The sequence below is a fragment of the Suncus etruscus genome, chromosome 13 (assembly GCF_024139225.1).
Source record: "Suncus etruscus isolate mSunEtr1 chromosome 13, mSunEtr1.pri.cur, whole genome shotgun sequence".
Lineage (NCBI taxonomy): Eukaryota > Metazoa > Chordata > Mammalia > Eulipotyphla > Soricidae > Suncus > Suncus etruscus.
In genome coordinates, this window is record NC_064860.1 from 97,441,621 (window position 1) to 97,463,006 (window position 21,386).

General features: G+C 57.9%; 1 protein-coding gene and 1 non-coding gene across 2 annotated transcripts; both read right to left on the minus strand.

The window, feature by feature from the left end:
* Nucleotides 1-390: 390 nt before the first annotated feature.
* On the minus strand, nt 391-21,042 carry RIPK4 (receptor interacting serine/threonine kinase 4). The gene is made up of 8 exons (XM_049785457.1): nt 20,855-21,042; nt 12,714-13,005; nt 7,543-7,691; nt 6,431-6,480; nt 5,307-5,465; nt 4,980-5,104; nt 3,365-3,614; nt 391-1,523 (listed from the first exon to the last, which is right to left on the minus strand). The coding sequence occupies exons 1-8, from the start codon at nt 21,040-21,042 to the stop codon at nt 391-393; spliced, it is 2,346 nt and encodes a 781-aa protein (XP_049641414.1).
* On the minus strand, nt 17,036-17,142 carry LOC126026841 (U6 spliceosomal RNA). Its single transcript, XR_007502053.1, has one exon. It is a non-coding gene; the product is annotated as a U6 spliceosomal RNA (small nuclear RNA).
* Nucleotides 21,043-21,386: the final 344 nt, after the last annotated feature.

The following is a 21,386-nucleotide window of genomic DNA, read 5'->3' on the forward strand; positions in this document are numbered from 1 at the left end:
GCCAGTAGCTGTTCTAAGACCCCGGCCAGCACTCAGGACTCACCACCCGATGGGGACCTCAAACAGGGGGTGACTGGCCCCAGCCCAGAGTGTTCAGAGCCCCAGTCACCATCCCATAATGGTCCCCAGGGTATCCTCCCAGCCTCCTAGGTCTGAGCCCACCACAGACATCTTTGTCCCCCAGGTCCCTGGTGAGGATCTAGGAGTCTTTTCAGAGGTGCAACACACTCCCTGTGCACCCCCCTGGCAGCCTGGTCAACATCTCCGGCCTCAGCCGTCTTGCCTGTAGCTTTCTGGCTCAGTCAGGTCTAACGTGTTGAGTCCTGGTGTCCCCGACGGCAGAGCACCCACGGCCAGACCCAGGCCCCCCGTGGGCTGCAAGGGAATGAACTAAGTCTTGCTTCTCCGCAGCAGGGGTGCAGGGCCGCGTGGCCGGACGCGTCTGTTGAGGGTCTCCGCCGCGGTGGTGTTGGGCCGGCCCCACGTGGCCCGGGAAGACAACAGCTGCCCGAGGTCCAGCTCAGCCAGGCCCAGCCCCTCGGTCACCCGCACCAGCTCTTCCACCACGTCGGCATGGCCCGCAGCAGCGGCTAGGTGCAGCGCCGTCTGGTTTTGTGGCCCCCGGGCCAGCACGTTGGCCTGCTCCTCCAGAAGCAGCCGGACCGTGGCCAGGTGGCCGTGGCGGGCGGCCAGGTGCAAGGCGGTGCAGCCCTCGTCTGTCACCGCCTCCCGGTCCGCCCCGCGGTTCAGAAGCAACCGTGCGGTGCTGGTGTGGCCCGTCTCGGCCGCCACATGCAGCGCCGTCTGCTCCAGCCGGGTCCGCACGTCCAGGCCGGAGCGCAGGTCGATGAGGATGCGGGCCACGCGGTAGTGGCCACGCTGCGCGGCCAGGTGCAGGGGCGTCCTGCCGTCCTGCGTCTGGGCGTCCAGGCTCACCCCGGGCTGCTTGGCCAGCAGCCGCACGATGGGCAGGTGGCCCTGCCAGGCGGCGTAGTGCAAGGGCAGCCACGCGCCCTTGGCCCGCAGACCCACGTCACCACCACGCCGGAGCAGCACGCGGACCACGGCCTCCTGGCCATGCTGGCAGGCCACATGCAGCGGCGTGCGGCCCTCGGCATCTGCCTCGTTCACGGCTGCGTTTCTCTCCAGCAGCAGCCGAGCACTGCCTTCGTCCCCATTCTGCGCAGCGAAGTGCAGCGCTGTCCAGCGGTCCTCGTCAGCCGCGTTGACGCTCAGCCGGCGGGCCAGCAGCAGCTCCAGGACACCACGCTCTCGCTTGGCCACGGCGGCGTGCAGCGGGGTGGCCCCCCGACGGTCCGTGAGGTTGGGGTTGGCGTTGTTGAGCAGTAGCCACTTGACACAGTCCTCCTGGCCCGCAGCCACGGCCAGATGCAGCAGGCTGGCACCGCCGTCCACCACCAGGTCCACGTCCTGCGGCTGCAGCAGCTTCATCAGCCGCCCCGTGTCCCCGCTCAGCACTGCCTCCACCAGCTTCCTCTTCTGCGTGTCCGTGGCTCCCAGATCTGTGGGCGGAGAGGGCGTGTGCGGCCAAGTCAGACCCGACGGTCGCCCAGCATCCTGGTGTTCCCACTGTCCCCACTGCTGTGGCCAGAGGAAGGCCTGGCTTGGCACCGCTGGTTTGCCTACTGGGGACCTTCCCCTGGGCACAGACATTAAAAGGCTCCAAGGGAGGCCGGAGAGATAGCTCAGCGGCAGGGCATTTGCCTTGTACGCTGCCGACCCAGGATGAACTCGGGTTTAATCCCCGCCATCCAATAAGGTTCCCCGAGCCTGCCAGGAGCAACTTCTGAGCACAGAGCCAGGAGGAACCCCTGAGTGCTGTGGGGTGTGGCCCAAAAACTAATAAAATAAAACGGAAACAGGACAGCAGGGAGGGCATTTGCATTGCACATGGCCAACCCAGGTTCAATCCCCAGCATCCCACCCATATAGTCCCCGAGCCTGCCAGGAGCGACTTCTTTTGTTTGTTTGTTTGTTTGTTTTGGGGGGTCACACCTGGCAGCACTCAGGGGTTACTCCTTGCTCTATGCTCAGAAATTGCCCCTGGCAGACATGGGGGACCATACGGGATGCCGGGATTCGAACCACTGTCCTTCTGCACGAAAGGCATGCTATCTCACCCGTCCCCAGGAGCGACTTCTGAACGCCGAGCTAGGAGCAACCCCTGAGCACCACCAGGTGTGGTCAAAAAACAAACAGGAGCCGGAGAGATAGCATGGAGGTAAGGCATTTGCCTTCCATGTAGAAGGTCATTGGTTTGAATCCTGGCATCCCATCTGGTCCCCTAAGCCTGTCAGGAGTGATTTCTGAGCGTGGAGCCAGGAGTAACCTGAGCACTGCTGGGTATGACCAAAAAACCAAAAACAAACAAACAAACAGGGGCCGAAGTGGTGGCGTCTGCCTTGTCCCCGCTAGCCTAGGACAAATGGCGGTTCGATCCCCAAGGTCCCATATGGTCCCCCAAGTCAGGAGCGATTTCTGAGCACATAGCCAAAAGTAACCCCTGAGCATCACTGGGTGTGTCCCAAAAATAAAAAATAAATAAATAAATAAATAAAATAGAGCTGGTAAGATAATATGGAGGTAAGGCATTTGCTTTGCATGCAGAAGGACAATGGTTCGAATCCCAGCATCCCATATGGTCCCCTGAGCCTGCCAGGGGCAATTTCTGAGCATAGAGCCAGGAGTAACCACTGAGCGCTGCTGGCTGTGGCCCAAAAACCAAACAAACAAACAAACAAACAAACAAAAAAGGCTCCAAGGGACCAGAGCACAGTGGGGAGGATGTTTCCCTTGAGTGCGGCCAACCCAGGTTCGATTGCCAGCATCCCATAGGGTCTTCCAGAGCCTGCCAGGAGCGATTCTTGAGCACAGAACCAAGCCAAAAGGAAGCCCTGAGCATCACTGGGTGTGGCTCAAGAAAGAAAATAAAACAGTGCCCTGAAAACAGAAAATGAAATTCAGCCTAGGCACAGGGGCCACAGGACATGGTCAGGGAGATGGCCCCAAAGTCGCATGGACGGGGGGGGGGGGGGGGGGGGGGGGGGGGGGGCAGAGAGAGGAAGCAGCCCTGGGAGATGTCAGACAGGTGTCAGACAGGGAGGTCCTCCCTCATGTGGGATCTCGCTGGCCTGGGAAACTCGGGTCAGCACAGCCCCTGCACAGCAGGGTGGGTCCCCCAAACACCTCGGGGACACTCAAGTGGGGCCCCATAGAGATGGTGGAAATGATGTTGAAGGTGGGAAGTGGAGGTCCAGGAGGGGGCATCACTGGTGTCTATCTGTCCGGCCACCCCATCACTCAGCCTTGCTCATCCATCCCCCTGGTCCCCCAGACTCCTCACCGCTGCTCGAAGGCTCACGCTCAAAGGACAGAGATAGGGAGCCTCGGGAAGAGAAGGCAGAGTCCACCGACGACAGCCCCGAAAGCCTCTTGCCGCTGCTGCCGCTGCCCGACCCGGACGGGAGCTGGGACTCGGAGGCGCTGCGGCTCAACTCCTCGGGGCCCTCCAGGCTCTGCGAGATGCCTGAGTCCAGCTGTGACAACAGCTCTGCCAGGCTGCGGTCCTCATCCAGGGGTGGTGCCGAGGCCCGCTTGAGGGGCGTGGACACGGGCACCTGCCATGAGGGAGGGAGCCATGAGGGGCGGCAGACGCATGACACAAAGACACGCACATGCATCTACAGATACAAATGTCATACAGACATTCCCTAGATATACCTACACATGGACACAGACACTCGCAGGCAGGAGCACTGCACATTATGGGGGAGTGGGAACACACTCATACGCTCACACATATTCTGAAAGCTCACTCTTCCACACTTACATGCTCTTGCACAATAACACACTGGTCCACCCGGCAGTGCTCAGGGGTTATTCCTGGCTCCAGGCTCAGAAATCGCTCCTGGCAGGCACAGGGGGACCATATGGGACGCCGGGATTCGAACCGATGACCTCCTGCATGAAAGGCAAACGCCTTACCTCCATGCTATCTCTCCGGCCCCTGGTCCATACACTCTTATACCTCACACGAACTCACACGCTCATACACACTTGGCCAGGAAGGAGAAGGATGCATGTCCGTTAAGGGTGCTGAACCAGGGACCGGAGCGATAGCGTTTGCCTTGCACGCAGTGACCCAGGTTCAATCCCCATCCTTGGGATCCCATATGGTCCCCGAGCCTGCCAGGAGAAACCCCTGAGCGCCACCAAGTGTGACCCAAAAAACAAACAAGCAAACCAAGGGTGCTGAGCCCAGACAGATGCAGGAAGGAAAATGGCCGTGCCATTTTGTGTGTGTCCGCACAGAAGTGCCCTTACTCTGCCAACAGCCCTAATCAAGCGGTGAGCCGTGGGAATGTGAGTGCTGAGTGTGGCGTTCAAGGACCTGTGCCAGGAGAAGGGAAATTTCCTACGTAACCTGGAGATCCCCACTTGGGAGCAAAGCAGGTGATCGTGGGTCACCTCCAGGAGCCGGGCCCTTCCCAGCCGACCCCTGACCTGCCGCACACCTGGGGTGTGCTGAGTCACACCTGCTGGCAGGCCCGTGCCCTAACAGTCCACCTGGGAACCTTTGCTCTCACCTGGCACCACGCCCCTTTATGGCCAGACACGCCGCCATGAACCCTTGGGTCACCACACAGGTTCAGGGAGGGGTTAACTCACAGCACCCCTACACCCATGGGAAACTCACCAGCCTCGGTGACAAGGTCAGAGGGGAAGAGCTCAGGGGAGTCAGAACCCCAATTCCTGCTGCCCCATCCCTATGGACCTCGGGTTCTCTGTACCTGCCTGCGAAGGGTGTCAGGTCACACACACACACACACACACACACTCACACACTTTCACACTCACACCACACCTGCTCATTGCAGACACACAGAAGGTCAGGACAAGGTGGGTGGGGGAAGGCCCAGGGATGGGGAATAGAGGCACCAGGAGGAGAGGAGGGGTGCAGGCAGACGGGCAGTCCTCACCTCACTCCTGGTTTCCGGCGGGCTCCTTCCCTCTGGGTCCTGGGTGGTCTCCGGCCCCTCTTCGTCCGGTCTCTCACATAGCCCCTCGGTCTCGGACGTGATCTCTGGGGAAGATGCCAGAGCTCGGATCATGGGGAGAAGGCACCCTGCACCCAGGCTGGCCAAATGAGGGACCCCCAAGTCACTTCAGCCCACCCAGGAGTGGTGCCTGGATACTGGCGGGGGAGCCTGTTGCAGACCCCAGGTGGACGCCTATTGGCCTCACCTTGGAAGGAGGCGCCCGTGGGGTCCTGTTCCCGAACTCACCTTGGAAGGAGGGGCGCTCCTGAGGGTCCCCGTGCCAGCAACGCTGCATGAGTTGCAGGAGGCGGCCACAAGCACGAGGCCGGGCCCGGCTGAGCGGCGGCAGCTCGGGGCGGTGGCCCTTCACCACCTTCACCATGATGTGCAGAATGTTCTTCTCGTCTGGGGGACACAGCGGGGTCAGGGAGCAGCTCCAACGTCCCCAACCCACCCCCTGACCCCACTCAGGACCAGGGGGCCAGGTTCCGGGGGAGGATGTGCCCCAAGAGTTGGGGACAGAACTCAGCACTAGGAGGGACCCCACATCTCCCCTCCCCACTGTCAAGCGACTGGACAGGTGGGTGCCCTGAGAGCACCCACAAAACAGTTCTCCCTGCCCGGGGCCATGGTGGGGTTCTGAGGGCAAAGAACATGGCAGCTGGGAAGGAGAGAGAGAGAGAGAGAGAGAGAGAGAGAGAGAGAGAGAGAGAGAGAGAGAGAGGGAGAGAGAGAGAGAGAGAGAGGAGAGAGAAAGAGAGAGAGAGGACACATGCAGAGACAAAGAGGGATTAAGGCATTGATGCTCGGTGCCAGAGCAGGCACAGTGGTAGGGAGTTTAACTTTCACTCTGCCAACCCAGGATGGACTGAGGTTCAATTTTCGGCCTCCCATATAGTCCCCCGAGCCTGCCAGGAGTGATTTCTGAGCACAGAGCCAGGAGTAACCCCTGAACACCACCAGGTGTGGCCCAAAAAACAAACAAAAATATAAGGCTTTGACCCTGCACCAAGCTGACCCTGGCTGGTTTGGTTATCCGAGCCCCACCAGGAGTGAGCCCTGAACAGAGAGAGATAGTAGCAGCCAGGAAGAAGGCGGGGGAGCCCAGGAGGCTGACAGGGGTGGGTGTCCCTGCTGGGAGCTGGAATGTTCCAGACCAGGCAAAGGTGCAAATGAGGGCTCTGTGAAAGTGCTCGTCCGGGCCCGGCCCAGCTCAGAGCGTGTCTGTCGTCTGTGCCTGACCATAGTCCGGCCCGGCCGCAGTACACAGGCCCAGTGTGGAACACTTGTGGCACAAAAGGTGGGGATGCTCCCCATCAGGGCATGCCCGGGCTCTGGTAAAGGGGCCTCGGCCCTTCATAGACACTCACCCGCAAACGGCTTCTTCTGGGTCAGGATCCCCCAGATGACGATGGCAAAGCTGGGGGGAGAATCACAGGTCAGCATGGAGGGGTTTGTTTGTATGCAAGGAAGGCAGCTGGGCATGGTCGCCTTGGAAAGCTGCGGATTCTAAAGCTGTAAAGGGGGACGTCCCTCTCCCATAACTGGAGGAGGGAGGAGGATCTCTGGGTGGTGGACAGACCAGCACAGGGCCTGTTGCGCAGCTGCATATGGGAGTCGGGGCTCAAGTGCTCCCTGACACCTCCCTCCTTCCTTCTCCAAAAAACCCAGTGATGGGGCAGAGCAATAGCTCAGTGGGGAGGGTATTTGCCTTTCATGTGGCCAACTCAGATTTGATCCCCAGCATCCCATAGGGCCCCCCACCCAGGGCCTGCCAGGAGTGATTCCTAAGCACTGAGCCAGGAGGAACCCTGAGTGCCGCAGAGTGTGCCCCCCAAAAAAGAAAAAGAAGGGCCCAGAGAGATAGCACAGCTGTGCTTGCCTTGCTAGCAGCCGATCCAGGACCAAAGGTGGTTGGTTCAAATCCCGGTGTCCCATATGGTCCCCCGTCCCTGCCAGGAGCTATTTCTGAGCAGACAGTCAGGAGTAACCCCTGAGCACCGCCGGGTGTGGCCCAAAAACCAAAAAGAAAAAAAGAAAAAAGAAAAAGAAACCAAATGGGAAGCCGGAGAGATAGCACAGCAGTAGGGCATTTGCCTTGCATGCGGCTGGCCCGGGAGGGACCTGGTTCGATTCCTGACATCCCATGTGGTTCCCGTGCCTGCCTCAGGAAATTTCTGAGTGCAGAGCCAGGAGTAACCAGAGCCCTGCTGGGTGTAGCCCAAAAACCAATCAATCAATAAAGTTAAAAAAAAAAAAAAAAAAAGGAAAGTGGCTGGGATCTGAAGTTTCTGAGAAAGGGTCCCCTGTGCTAGCCCAAAAGTCCCCTGGGCTCAGGTCTGAGCATCCCTGTGAAGGTGGGGACATCGGGAAGGGCAGATGCCAGATGCCAGGCCAGTGGGGCTGGTGGGACATAGGCGAGCCCCAAAGGGCAGGGCAAGTCCCCCCCCCAACCCGACTCAACGAGACCAGCGGCCCCCACCTGTAGACATCATGCTTGGTGTCAAATATGCGGCTCTTCTCGCGGATGCGCTCGGGCGGCAGGTAGGCCACTGTACCGAACAGCCCGTCCATGCTGAGCTCATGGGAGTGTGACAGGCCGCTGCACTTGGCCAGGCCGAAGTCAGAAATCTGCAGAGGGGTCGGAGAGATAGCACAGGGTAGGGCATTTGCCTGGCACGCAGCTGATTCAGGACAAATGGTGGTTCAAATCCCGGCATCCCATATGGTCCCCCGTGCCTGCCAGGAGCAATTTCTGAGCACAGAGCCAGGAGTAACCCGAGTGCCGTCAGATGTGACCCCCCCCAATAAAGAAATCTGCAGAGCAAGAGCAGTGCATGAGCTTGGGGGTCCCCCTGCCCCCAGCCCACTCTGGGTGCTGTTGGGAGGGTTCAGGGCCCAGAGAAGGAGAACGGGAAAGGCCAGGCGGGCCCACGGGAGGTGGACGAGCCAGTTAGGCCGCCTGCCTTGCAAGTCCCAGCAGGCACGGGGAGGGGAGGATAGGAGGGCCGGGCGGCCTTTAAAGACAAAAGCCAAGCAGTGCCTGCTCTGTGGGTGAGCCTGGCTCCATCCCCGCACTGGGGTTCCCGTCTCTAACCCCCACTGTCCCATAGTATGGCATGGAGCTGGGGCCATAGCAGCTTCCTCTCTGGCTAGGCCCTTTAAGCACCCAGGAAACAGGTGTGTGGGTTTAAGGGCTCCCCAGTCTTCAGGGGAGAGTTGCACCTAGTTTCTCTGTTCCTCCAAGCACATCCGCTGTTCTGGGCCAGCATAAAGCCTGTCTGTCCACTGGATTGGGGACCAGTGACAGTTAGGTCTCCCACCACAGAGGCTCAGGAGGGACAGATGGCTGCATCCTTGGATGCTGGAGGCCAGACAGACAGCACACCCTGTGGTTTCCAGCCTCCCAGAAGCTACCTCGCTCTAGAGTCTCTGGCCACCCCCACCAATGTTTTTTTTTTTTCTTCTTTCTTTTGTTTTGTTTTGTTTTATTTTGTTTTAGGGCCAGCAGTGCTCAGGGGTTACTCCTGGCTCTGCATTCAGAAATCACTCGTGGGAGGCTCAGGGGACCGTATGGGATGCCTAATGTTGTTTTATAATTAGTTTTTTTTTTTAATTAAATACATTCTTTGAGTCACCATGAGATGCAGTTACAAAGTTGTTCATGAGGGCCCAGGGATAGCACAGCAGGGAGGGGATTTGCCTTGCATGTGGCCGACCCAGGTTCGATTACCAGCATCCCATGTAGTCCTCAGAGCACTGCCAGGAGTGATCCTTGAATCAGAGTCAGGAGTAATGTAGCATTTTTATATACAATTCCAAGAATCATCTTATGGAAACTTTTTCATATGCTACAGAGTAACCCCTGAGCACCAGCAGTTGTGGCCCCAAAACAAAAACAAACAAAAAAAATTGTTCGTGTTTGAGTTTGAATCATACCACATCCAATGCCCTTTATTAGGGCAATTTCCCACTATTCATGGCCCCAGTTTGTACCAGTCACAAACACTGGTCCCTCCAGGTGGATTTAGGGGGCCGGAAAATTGGCAGATATAGGATGAGGACCAAATGCAGTGTACACGCCAGAAATTCACCTGCCTCTAGGTCCCACCACCCCGCACCTGCCTTCCTCACACCCTCTCATTCCTGTCCTCACCTGGGACACCCCAGTTTCCCACTGCCCCTAGTACCCCTTTTCCAGTCCAGCTGAATGAGAGCAGTGAGTGCCATGACACCCCCCCCCATAGTCCAGACCTCGGGGTCCTGGGAGATACGCAGGACCACACAGACACAGGCAGCCTGAGATCTGAGAGCAACTTCCTCCTTCTCAGATTGAAATGGGTTTGCTAGCAATATCCCAAAACTCCTATGATGGGGCTGGAGCAATAGCAAAGCAGGGAGGGTGTTTGCCTTACAAGTAGGCGACCTGAGTTTGATCCCTGGCATCCCATATGGTCCCTGAACGCTACTGGGTATGGTCCAGAAATAAATAAAACGAAATTACAATAAAATCAGAGCATTGGGGCCGGAGAGATAGCATGGAGGTAAGGCGTTTGCCTTTCATGCAGAAGGTCATTGAATCCTGGCGTCCCATATGGTACCCCGAGCCTGCCAGGAGCGATTTCTGAGCATGAAGCCAGGAGTAACCCCTGAGCGCTGCCGGGTGTGATTCAAAAACAAAAACAAAAAACAAAACAAAAATCAGAGCATTAAAAAAGAAAAGAAGGGGCCAAAGAGATAGCATGGAGGTAAGGTGTTTGCCTTTCATGCAGAAGGTCATCAGTTCGAATCTCGGCATCCCATATGGTCCCCTGTGCCTGCCAGGAACAATTTCTGAGCATGGAGCCAGGAGTAACCCCTGAGCACTACTGGGTGTGAGAAAGAAGGAAGGAAGGAAGGAAGGAAGAAAGGAAGGAAGGAAGGAAGGAAGGGAGGGAGGGAGGGAGGGAGGGAGGGAGGGAGGAGGGAGGGAGGGAGGGAGGAGGGAGGAGGAGGGAGGGAGGGAGGAGGAGGAAGGAAGAAAGAAAGGAAGAAGAAAGAAAGAAAGAAAGAAAGAAAGAAAGAAAGAAAGAAAGAAAGAAAGAAATAAAGACACAAAGAAAGAAAGCAAGAAACAAAGAAAGAAAGAAAGAAAAGAAAAGAAAAGAAAAGAAAAGAAAAGAAAAGAAAAGAAAAGAAAAGAAAGGGGTGAAGAGATAGCACAGCATAGGGCATTTCCCTTGCATACAGCCAATTCAGGATGGACAGTGGTCCGATTTCCGGCATCCCGTATGGTCCCCCGTGCCTGCCAGGAGCAATTTCTGAGCACGGAGCCAGGAGTAACTCCTGAGCACCACTGGGTGTGACCCAAAAACAAACAAACAAATAAAATAAAATCTGCCTCCACAGCCTCCAGCAAGACCGGCCCCCTCTAAGGAGCCGGGACACCACTGGACATGGCGGTGCTGAAGTTTCCAGCCTTCTGACCCCAACAGTCTGGGAGGATGGAAGAAGGAGAATGAGTTCATCGGATCTTGACCTATTTCCCGCTGGGCTCAGCCCTGACCCGCCCCAGACCACCGAGTCCACTCCCAGCCTCCACAGGCCGGGCTGCCTCTCATCAGTGTGTCTCAGGGACCCCCTGGTCTCACAGTTGGCTGCACTGTGTTTGGGGGGACTGGCCAGCGGGAGACGACAGAAGGCCCAGGAATGGAGGATGAGCCCCACATCTCCACAGCTCCCCCAGGCATGGGGGAGAGGGCCCTTCCTGGGCCTCCCTCCTACAGTCCCCGAGGATAGGTCCAGGGACCTGGAATGGCCAAGGCCGGGCCTGCGGGTCTGCAAGGTGGCAGGGAAGTGGTCAGAAGAGTGGAAGTCGTCCAGAGGGGCCAGGAGAAGATGAAGTCAAGGGCCAAGTGCCCATTTCGTCCTTGCTGGCCACCACTGCACCGGTCCCCTAACCTTGAAGGTCATGCTAGGCAGTAGCTTCTGTGTGTGTAAGCATGTGTCTCTGTGCATATGTCTGTGTGTCTGCATGCATGTCTGTGTGTCTTTACATTTCTGTGTCTTTGTGCCTGTGTCTGTGTGCATATTTCTCTGTGTGTATTTATGTTTTGGGGCCACGCCCCACGGTGCTCAGGCCTTCTTCCTGGCCCTGACTCTGGAGTCACGCCTGGATGCCTTTTAGGGACCCTGCGTACCACCAGGCACTGCAGGAAGCAGGCGCTCCTGCCAGCCCCTCCTCAAAGACTGCAGAATGTTCCTCGGCCTTCCCGGAGCCCTGACCCCTCCCGCCATGCCCAGGAGCACCTGTTCGTGAGCTCAGCACGAGGCCCGTCATTAGCCCCTCCGTGCCCACTCCCCGCGGTAGGCCGCAGGTGTGAGATCAAAGGCCCTCGCTGGGGGTGTGGCCACACCCGCCCATGGCCCCCAGCACCCAGGAGATGGACTCGCGCCAGGCCCAACCCAGCCGGGCGCTCACCCACTTCCCGGTCACCTGCAAGAATGGTTCAAAGTGAAATCAATGCCCCTTGAGCGGCCTTGGGGCGCTGCACCCACTGCCAAGTAGGGTGCCCTGGTCAGCCGCCTTGGACGAGGATAAAAGCCAGGAGTGTGGGGGACAGCGCCTAACCTCAGCATCTGCCCCATCCGCAGGCCCTGGTGGGGTCCTGCAGAGAGGAGTTGTGGCTGACCCTGGCTCCCCTCTCCAAAGCTGGCCCAAACCACAGCTCAGGCGGTCAGTTTCCCTACAGGAAAATCTGCTTTGTGGCGCAGAAAAGGGCTGGGCCCTCAGAGCTAACACAGCAGGGAAAGAAGGCGCGTGCAGCCAATCAGGGTTCAATCCTGGCATCCCTGAGCAGTCAGGAGTCAGCCTGAGCACCTGACCCCAAAACTAAAGCAAACAAAATGTTTTAAGGGGTCAAAGTGATAGCATGACGGGGAGGGCATTTGCCTTAAACACGGCTGACCTGGGACCAGAGTGATAGTGCAGTGGTAGGGTGTTCGCCTTGCAACGGCTGACTCAGGATAGACCTGGGTTCGATCCCAGGCGTCCCATGTGGTCCCCCAAGCCAGGAGCAATTTCTGAGCACATAGCCAGGAGGAACCAACCCCTCAGTGTCACCGGGTGTGACCCAAAGACAAAAAACAAAATCAAGAAAAGCAATGCCGACCCGGGTTCAATCCCCAGCATGCCCTAGGATCCCCAGAGCCTGCCAGGAATGATTCCTGAGTGCAGAGCTAGGAGTCAGCCCTGAACTCCGCTAAGTGTGGCCCAAAAAGGAACAAGCACAGATGAAAACAAACTTCTTGAAAGGGAAAGCCCTAAAGTGCCTGCACTGTCAGATCATTTCGCCAGTCACTCCAAGCATGCTTTGACCATCACCCATGAGAACACCCAGGGCAGGGTTCCCTCAAGTCAACATGGATGAAGGGACACCGAGACACATAGAGAGGAAACTGCCACACTCAGAAAATGCCCTCTCTCTACATATGCCGCAGCAGGAAACCACACACTGTCCTGCCACCCCCCCTCTCTAGCCAGCCTGGAGCCAGCCAATCCTCTGGACCTCCTTCCTTGGAGGACCCCCAATACCCACGGTCCCTGTCTCGCACAAAACCCCCCAGCGGCCCCTGGGTCCTGGTTCTGCATCCTGGGGGGCCCCCGCTGCCCACCTTGACATGGTAGTGGGCGTCCAGCAGGATGTTGGCCGGCTTGAGGTCCAGATGCAGCAGCGGCGGTGCCATGCAGTGCAGGAAGTTCATGCCCACGGCCGTCTCGTGCACGATGCGAAAACGCAGCTCCCAGGGCAGCGGCTGCGTGGCCAGCAGCCTCTCGAGCGAGCCCGTCTCCATGAACTCCATCACCAGCCCCACGGGCTCACGGCAGATGCCGTAGACGGGCAGCACATAGCGGAACTTGGCCAGCTCCATCTTCTTGGCCTCGTCCAGCAGCTCCAGCCGCTCCCTGCAAGGGCCCAGGGGAGGCGTGAGAACCAGCAGGGACCCCCACCCCCCTTCCCCGGCTTCCCTGGCACTGCCTGGCCTCTGCCCTTCCAGAATCTCCCCCGGCTGGAGGCTATTCAGTAATATCAGCATGGTGGGGTTGGACAGGGAGCAGAACCCCGCAAGAGTGCATGTGGGGTCCGTGGGGGCTGTGGAGAGGGGGACCCAGAACAATGGTGAGTTTCCATGGATTCCCAGTCTCAATTTCAGAAGCCCTGCCATCCCTGGACCCCTGGATGGCAGTAGGTACACGCAGGTGGGTTCACAGAGCCGCCAGCCACACACGATGTCCCGATACCCCTAATGAGCACTGGACAGCGACGCCAGAATGTCCCCAAGGCCACTCCTCACAGCAGAGCAGCACACAGGGAATCTGGGAAAAACCCAGAACTTTCACAGCAGAGGGGACCCCCTGTGAACGGCCCTCCAGCTGTGAAGAGCCATGTGGAGGGTGCTATTCTGCTGTGGGGGATCTCTGTGGAGACCCCCCCCTCCCCCAAGAGCAGATTTTCAGAGCTCCACACAGGATCCAAGAGTCTCAGCCAGGACAAGCCTGACCAGGCCCAGGCCAGCCCGTCAGGAAACGGTCCAGGGGCTCGGGGCCCAGCTGCAAGGTACTCAGCTCTGCGGGGAGCTCAGCACAGCACCCAGGACCACATCACACCTGCCCAAAGCACCCCGATATCTGGAAGCAGAGGAATTCCAGCACATACACATTTGCACTATCACAATGGCTCACATATGCCCATATAAACACATCATACAACCATACAGTCACACATACATACGTATGCATATTCACACAAATTTATTTATTTATTTATTTTTGGTTTTTGGGCCACAACTGGCGGTGCTCAGGAGTTACTCCTGGCTGTCTGCTCAGAAATCGCTCCTGGCAGGCGCGGGGGGGACCATATGGGACACCGGGATTCGAACCAACCACCTTTGGTCCTGGATCAGCTGCTTGCAAGGCAAACACTGCTGTGCTATCTCTCCGGGCCCCACAAATTTACTCTTAATTGCATGAACTCACATACATTCTCACACATTCACACATAAATACACACACACACACACACACACACACACACACACACACACACACACACACACACCCCATGCTGTGAAATCTGCTTTCTAATAAGCTACCGAAGGAAAGTTCCAGAACCACATGCCCAGACATGACCCACTGGTGCTGGGAACAGGGCTTCTCAGAGCTAGCAGCAGCCTGCTGGGGTGACTTTGGGACCATCCCCCCTCCACAGTGCAGAGGCCTGTCCAAGAGGGCCATGGGGGGGTCCCCAGATCTGCAGGCAGTGGCCCCTGCCCACCCCTCCTACCCTGGCCTGGGGAGCAGAGCCCAGGGGTCACATGGCCACTTTCTCCTGCAGCCAGCACAGTGCTGGGTATGGGGTCCCCAGACATTGGGGGTACAACCCAGCTCCTGGAACTTCACTTCCTGCAGAGCTGGGTTGCAAAGGGAGCGAGAAGGAGTAGCACCTTTCAGGGCGATGGAAACACACTCCTAAAAATGCCCCTTTCTTCAACTGCAGGAGTCTTGGAGGCCCTCCAGGGTCTGCAGACTGTCCCCCCTCATACCAACTAAACCAGGGACCCCCACTGAAGCCTCATCCAGTACCAGCCTGTCTTGGGAATCGAAGAAGAAAGAAGAAAGGACTGCCCAGGACTCTTAAGGGGAAAATAGCAATTTATTTGTTATTTTTGGGATAAAATCCCACATAGTTCAATGTACCCTCAGCAGCTCTCAAGTGTGTGACTGCTGGAGCCAAAGCCATAGCAGAGCAGTGAAGATGTTTGTTTGCCTTGCACACAGCTGACCGGGGTTCAATGCCAGCATCCCATAGGGTCCCTCAAGCCTGTCAGGAGTGACCCCTCCCTAAGTGCAGAGCCAGTATTCCCTGCGTGCCACCAGGTGTGATTGCCCCAAATTTAAAAACCACCAAGTGAGGGCCGCAGCAATAGCACAGTGGGCAAGACGTTTGCCTTGCATGCGGCCAACCTGGGTTCAATAGCCAGCATCGTGTATGGTCCCCCAAACCTGCCAGGAGTAATTTCTCTTTTGTTTTGCTTTGTTTTGGTTTGGTTTGGTGTTTGGTGTTTGGGTCACACCCGGCAGCCGTCAGGGGTAACTCCTAGCTCTATACTCAGAAATCACTCCCGGCAGGCTCAGGGGACCTATATGGGATGCTGGGATTCAAACCACCGTCCTTCTGCATGCAAGGCAAACACCTCATCTCCATGCTATCTCTCCGGCCCGCCAGGAGTAATTTCTAAGCACAGAAAGTAAACCCTGAGTGCCGAGGAGTTGGCCCAAAAACAAAACAAAAACCACGAAGTGCCTCCAAAATTCCTAAAAACAAAAGTCTCGCTGGGTGACTGCCTTGTTCCCAGTGCTCTTCCAGTGCTCATTTCCCTGCACAGTGGCCTTTCTGCCAGCTCTGGTTCAGGGGGACCCAGCAGGACCGTAAGGAGGTGTCCCAGGGGTCAGAGGATGCAGGGCTCAGTGCTGGGATGGGGCGTGCGGGGAGAGGAGGAAGCCGAGGACCGCTCCACATAGGGTCTGTCAGATTACACTCAAACCCGGGACCCACCTCCTCAGCCCACCCACCCAGGGTCTGCTCCCCAATTCTGCAGAAAGGAGTGAACAAACTGTCCTATAACGGAGCCAGGAAAGCCAAGCCTAAAACCTTGTCTTCGGGGCCAAGTGACAGACAGCACAGCCAGGAGAGCTGCCTTGTACACAGCTGACCCAAGTTCGATCCCTGGCATCCCATAGGGTCCCCCGAGCCTGTCAAGAGTGATCCCTGAGTGCAGAGCCAGGAGTAACCCCTGAGTGCCACTAGGTGTGGACCCCCAAAAATAAATAAAATAGGGATGAGAAATAGCACAGCAGTAGGGCATTTGCCTTGCAGGCAGCCGACCCAAGTTCAATTCCTGGCATCCCAAGCCTGCCAGGAGCAATTTCTGAGCACAAAGCCACGAATAACCCCTGAGCACCATCGGATGTGGCCCCCAAATTTAAATAAATTAATTAATTAAATAAAAAGAGCCCCCCCCACCTCAGAAGAATGTGCCCAACACCCACCCAAGGCTCAGCTGCCCTCCTGGAGAAGGCAGAGGGACCGTGAGGGCACGTCCCAGGATGGTCCAGTTGGGTTTCCAGGAGACGCCCAGTCACTCTGCCCAGGGCTGGGAACAGAGTGAGCCAGGCCACCCCAAGTCAAGCTTGCTTCCAAAGGTTCAGCTCCAACAAGAACCCCACTGTGGGTCTGGACCTAGTGAGTGAGATTATCTGGCCACTGTAGGGATCCATCGGGTCCAAACAGGCCGGGCTAAGGTACCACCTGCCCCCCCCCAGGGGGAAGTATTTGCAACTCCAGCACCCAAAGGGGCCCAGGAGCTGACGCCCACCCATACAACAAGCTGCAGTATGGAGTCGGAGAGGTAGCACAGTGGTAGGGTATTTGCCTTGCATGCAGAAGGACGGAGGTTCGAATCCCAGCATCCCATATGGTCCCCTGAGCCTGCCAGGAGGGATTTCTGAGAGTAGAGCCAGGAGGAACCTGTGCATGCCGGGTGTGGACCCCCCACCCACCCAAAAAAGAAAAAAACACAAGCTGCAGCTGCCTCTGGCAGTCAGTTTGGAGAATGGGGTTTTGCTACGGGCAGAGTGGTCAGTAGTGACCAGAGTCCTCTACCGCAGCAGGAGAACACCCAGGTCAACTCAGCACCTAGCACTGTCCCTTACAGCAGGGGGACCTAGTACCTGCAACTAGCACAGTGCAGGTAGATGGGGGGAACTAACCTCCAAGTCAGAGCTTGCTTGCTCACTTGCTCTACCACTCACTATTTCTGCTTTCTTTCTCTTTCCTTCTATTTTTCTCTCCCTCTTCTATTTATTTTCCTTCTCTATTTTCTTTCATTCTTTTTCTCTCCTCTCACTTTCTTTCCTTCTTTCTCTCTCTTTTTTTTTTAATATGGAATGCTTCAAGAATTTGCATGTCATCTTTGAGCTGGGGCCATGCTAATCTTCTCTGGATCGTCCCAATTTTAGTATATGTGCCTCCAAAGCGAGTACCCTTCCTCTTTCTTCTCTATTTTTCTTTTCTTTCTTTCCTTCTCTTTTCTTCTTTCTTTTTCTTTCCTTCCTCTTCTCTCACTTTATTTCTCTTATCTTCTCTTTCACTTTTCTTTCTTCATTTTACTCTTACTCTTTCCTTTTTTTTTTCTTTTGGTTTTTGGGCCACACCCGGCGGTGCTCAGGGGTTACTCCTAGCTGTCTGCTCAGAAATAGCTCCTGGCAGGCACGGGGGACCATATGGGACACCGGGATTCGAACCAACCACCTTTGGTCCTGGATCGGCTGCTAGCAAGGCAAACACCGCTGTGCTATCTCTCCGGGCCCACTCTTACTCTTTCTTCCTCCTCTTTTTCTCCCTCCTTCCTCTTTTTTCTTCTCTCTATCCCAAAATGGGATAGAAGTTGGTTATCCGGCCCCAGGGCCAGGCCAAACTTTCCTGCCTCTATCCAGAACACCCATAGGCCTGACCAAGGTTTCATTTTCATTTATTTTTGGTTGGGGAGGGACAATCACACCCAGCAGTGCTCAGAACTTTCACCTGGCTCAGAGCTCAAGGCTCACTCTCCGGTGGGGCACAGGGACCCCAGTGGGGTGCTGGGAATCAAACCTGGGTCAACTGCATTTGCAAGACAAGTCAGTGCCTAAGCCCTTCCCCGCCAGGGACAGGTCCGAGGTAGAGTTTTCTGGCAGTGGCTTCCTGGAGGTGCAGGGCTGTGCGGACCCCTGAGGAGGCCCCTCACCTGGGCCGGGGAGCGGCCTGGGAACCGCCGGGCAGGCGGAAGCCCGTCGATTCACTACCTGCGCCAGAGCCACGTTCCCAGGCGCCTTCGAGTTCCCACACTGCTATTTTTAACGCGGACAAGAACCGGGCTTGTCCGACTGGGCCGTGCTGGGGCTCGCCCGGCTCGGTTATTCTATTGTTATTCTATGCAGGCGCTTCCTCTACCCCAGAGGGGGTGAGGGGTGATGTGGGGTGCGGAGGGGGGTCCACATAAGCTAACCTAACTGTCCCCACCGCTGGAATCTACCTAGAGCCCCACCTGCTTATAGGCCGGACATCTGGACCACCTGCGGGCAGCAGAGGAGACCCCCAGGATGAAGGGGGTCAAAATGGGAATGAGAGGACCGGCCTTAACAAGCCATCCCTGAGGGGGGCACATGTCTCTGCACCCCTCATCCTCCACGGCTATCTGAAACCAGACACCCACCACCACCACCACCACCACCTCATTTTCTCTCCAAAACAAAAGGGGCCTGAGGCGGCCTGCTCCGTGACGGCCTGCTCCGTGACGGGGTGACAACAGGGAGGGTGCATAAGACCCGAACCCCCTCCTCAGACCACCCCCTGCAGTCTGGCACCTGCCCAGAGTCTGGGGCTGAGAAGGGAGCCCCCAGGCTGCTCCCACGGGGAGGAGGGCGAGGCGCAGAGGGTGTGAGGTAGCACCTGGAGCCCCTGAGAATTCAGATCCCCAAAAACACACACAAACCACACACCTGGAGCCCCTGAGAATTCAGTCCCCCCAAAACACATACACACACACGGGGTGTGCCCACCCTGCAGTTCTGGAAGGTGCAGCCAGGGGACCAGAGATGGGCTGGACATGGACATTCACCCACTTCCCAGCTGGCCTGGTCTCCCCAGAGCAAACAGACTGGACCCCAGATGTGAGTTCCACCGGCAACTCCAGGATCTTCGGGGTGTGGGGGTGCTAAATGCTTTCTGCTGGGCCCCTCCTCCCACCTCCCTCCAGCCAGCACCCTGGGGACCCAGGACAAACCCACAGACTTTGAGGGTCTCCAAAGTCATCCCAAAACACAGATCCCTCCCCTCTTCCTCTGCCATACCAAGCCAGCCCAGATCCCAGGCTGGGAATAACAGATTCTGGGGTGCCGGTGGTGAGTCACCATGAGGAAAGGCTTGTTTACTGGGCTGATTCTGGAAAAGGGGGGAGCCCAGACCCCAACACTACCCACTTGAACCAGCAGCCTGGGCCTCCAGCCCTCCCTCCCCCCCCCTCAGCCTAAGAACACACGCGGGGCCAAGATGGGGCACGCTTTGGGGCTCATTTTCAGGACTGGTCTGGCCACGGTCCCCGAAGAGCTTGGATTTCAGCAAAATATCCACAACGTCCTCCTGGCCAGCTTGGCGACAGCGGGGGTGGGGGGGCTGGGGCCAGGAGAGAAGGGGAGGGATACTCAGAGTGACCCAGGCCCCCCAAGGAACCAGTTTCCAAGAAACGCCGAGTCCCAGGCTCTCAGCCAAGAGGCACCCAGAGCTGAACTGGGTCACGAGGTGCCTCTGCTCCCCTCCAACCTGCCCTGTTTCCTAGTGCAGGGCCTGGGCGACACGGTGCTCCAGGGTGTGTGTGTGTGCTCGTGTGGTGGTGGGGGGGGGACACACACTGGGAGCCCCTCTGCCAGCGGGAACCCCTCCCCTCACGATGCAGAGACTGGAAAGACTGTTTTCTCCTTGGTTTGGGGGTGACCACACCTGGTTGGGGGCTCTCAGAGCTGGCTCCTGGCTCAGAGCTCAGGGGTCACTCCCGGAGATGGTATTGGGGGGGGGGCCCCAATGTGGAGCTGGGGATCCACCCCAGGTCAGCCACAGGCAAGATAAGCGCCTACCCGCAGTTCTGTTCGAGCTCCCTCCCCAGTCCCCGGAAAACAAGCGTTCCAGGGGACCTTCTGGGTTCTGCGGTGTCCCTACCGCGCCCCCAACCCACAAAACCTCCCCATAAGGGGGATGCTGCTTGAGCGCGGTTCTGGACCCCAGAGTTCTGCTCCTCAGCTCAACTTTAAATGGGGGAAGGGGGGGTCGGCTATGCTACTGACAAACCACGCATGCTCAGGGCCACACAGGCCTTAAATCTCCCTAAAAAAACAGGTCCACGCACCACCCCAACCCGCATTATCATGCATGCACTGTCCACCCCACCGTCTTCTGAGGCGACCCACCGGCTCTGGTGGGCACCAGGCAACCCTGATCGGGGGTTCCTGGGAGAGGAAAGTGAACGGCGGGTTAGAGAAAAGAACTCCTCCCCCAAGGCCGGGCTGAGCTCCAGCCCAGAACCGGCCAGCGGCCCAGGCCCCAACAAAGACCCCCCAAAGACACACACACACACACACACACACACACACACACACACACACACACACACACCGGGGCCCTCACCTCCCAAGGGCGCACGCGGGCCTGCCAAGCCCAATTCTTTGAGGGGGTGTTCCCGACCCAAATAATTACCCTCTCACACCAATTTGTGCTCCGGCCTCAATTACCGAGTAGCTCCAAGGACTCTACACCCGCCGACAAAGCTGCCAGCCCCAACAGGGCAATTTCTCTAAGCCCTGCGCAGACCGCAGGGCCTCAAAGTGGGGTACGCGTGGCCCTGGGCAGGCCGGGGACCCCCCAAGGGAGACCAGGCTGCAACTCTAGGCAATACCTGGGGGCAACGTGGACACCCCCTAGAGCCCCCCAAGCCCCCAAAGCCCCCAACGCCGCCGCCCAGGACTCCCCCAGCCTCCCCAAACCCTGCCAGGAGTGCGCGCGGGGTGCTGGGGCTCCCCCCAAAAAAGATCGGTCGAGCCTGAGACGCCTGTGTCCCCCGATCGCAAATAAAGCGGGGTAGGGCTGGCATCCCGGGGGGCTCCCCGACCCCCAGACGCGCATCCTAACGCTCCCCAGCTCCCCAACGCTAACCCAGGAACCCACCTGTCGTCGACGTGCAAGCTGGGCGAGCACTTGATGGCCAGCCATGTCTTCCAGTGGACGTGACGCACCTTGTACACCTGCCCGAAGCCCCCCGAGCCCACCTTCTCCCAGCCCGCGAACTCGGACGCCTCGAAGGTCCGCAGCAGCCCCAGCGCCCAGGGCCCCGAACCCTCGCCATGGCCCTCCATGGCGCACCTGTGGCCGCGCCCGCCCGCAGCCCGGTAGGTACCTGCCCAGGTGAGCGGGGCGCCCCGCCCGCCGACGACACTTCCGCCCCGCGCCCCGCCCCGCCCCGCGGTGGCCGCCGCACCCCGAGGCCCGGGAGGGGACCCCGAGTCCGGCGGGGTCCACTCACTCCCGTGCGCACTCGCGCGCCTGGCCCCGCACGGCTGGCCACGAATGGGACACTAGGTTCCAAAGTCCATCACCGCCCCATCTTGCCTTTAGCCCTCCCCCAAACACACACACACACACACACACACACACACACACACACTTTTTTTTTTTTGTTTTGAGGGCACCCCACTTGGAG

Coding starts and splice junctions, on each gene's coding strand:
- RIPK4 (XM_049785457.1), bottom strand. CDS start 21,042: ATGGAGGGCCATGGCGAGGGTTCGGGGCCCTGGGCGCTGGGGCTGCTG. Junction 6,481..7,542: donor ACCAAGCATGATGTCTACAG/GTGGGGGCCGCT, acceptor TTCTCCCCCCAG/CTTTGCCATCGTCATCTGGG. Junction 3,615..4,979: donor TGAGGACTGCCCGTCTGCCT/GCACCCCTCCTC, acceptor ACGCCCCTCAAG/CGGGCCTCGGCACCACCCCT.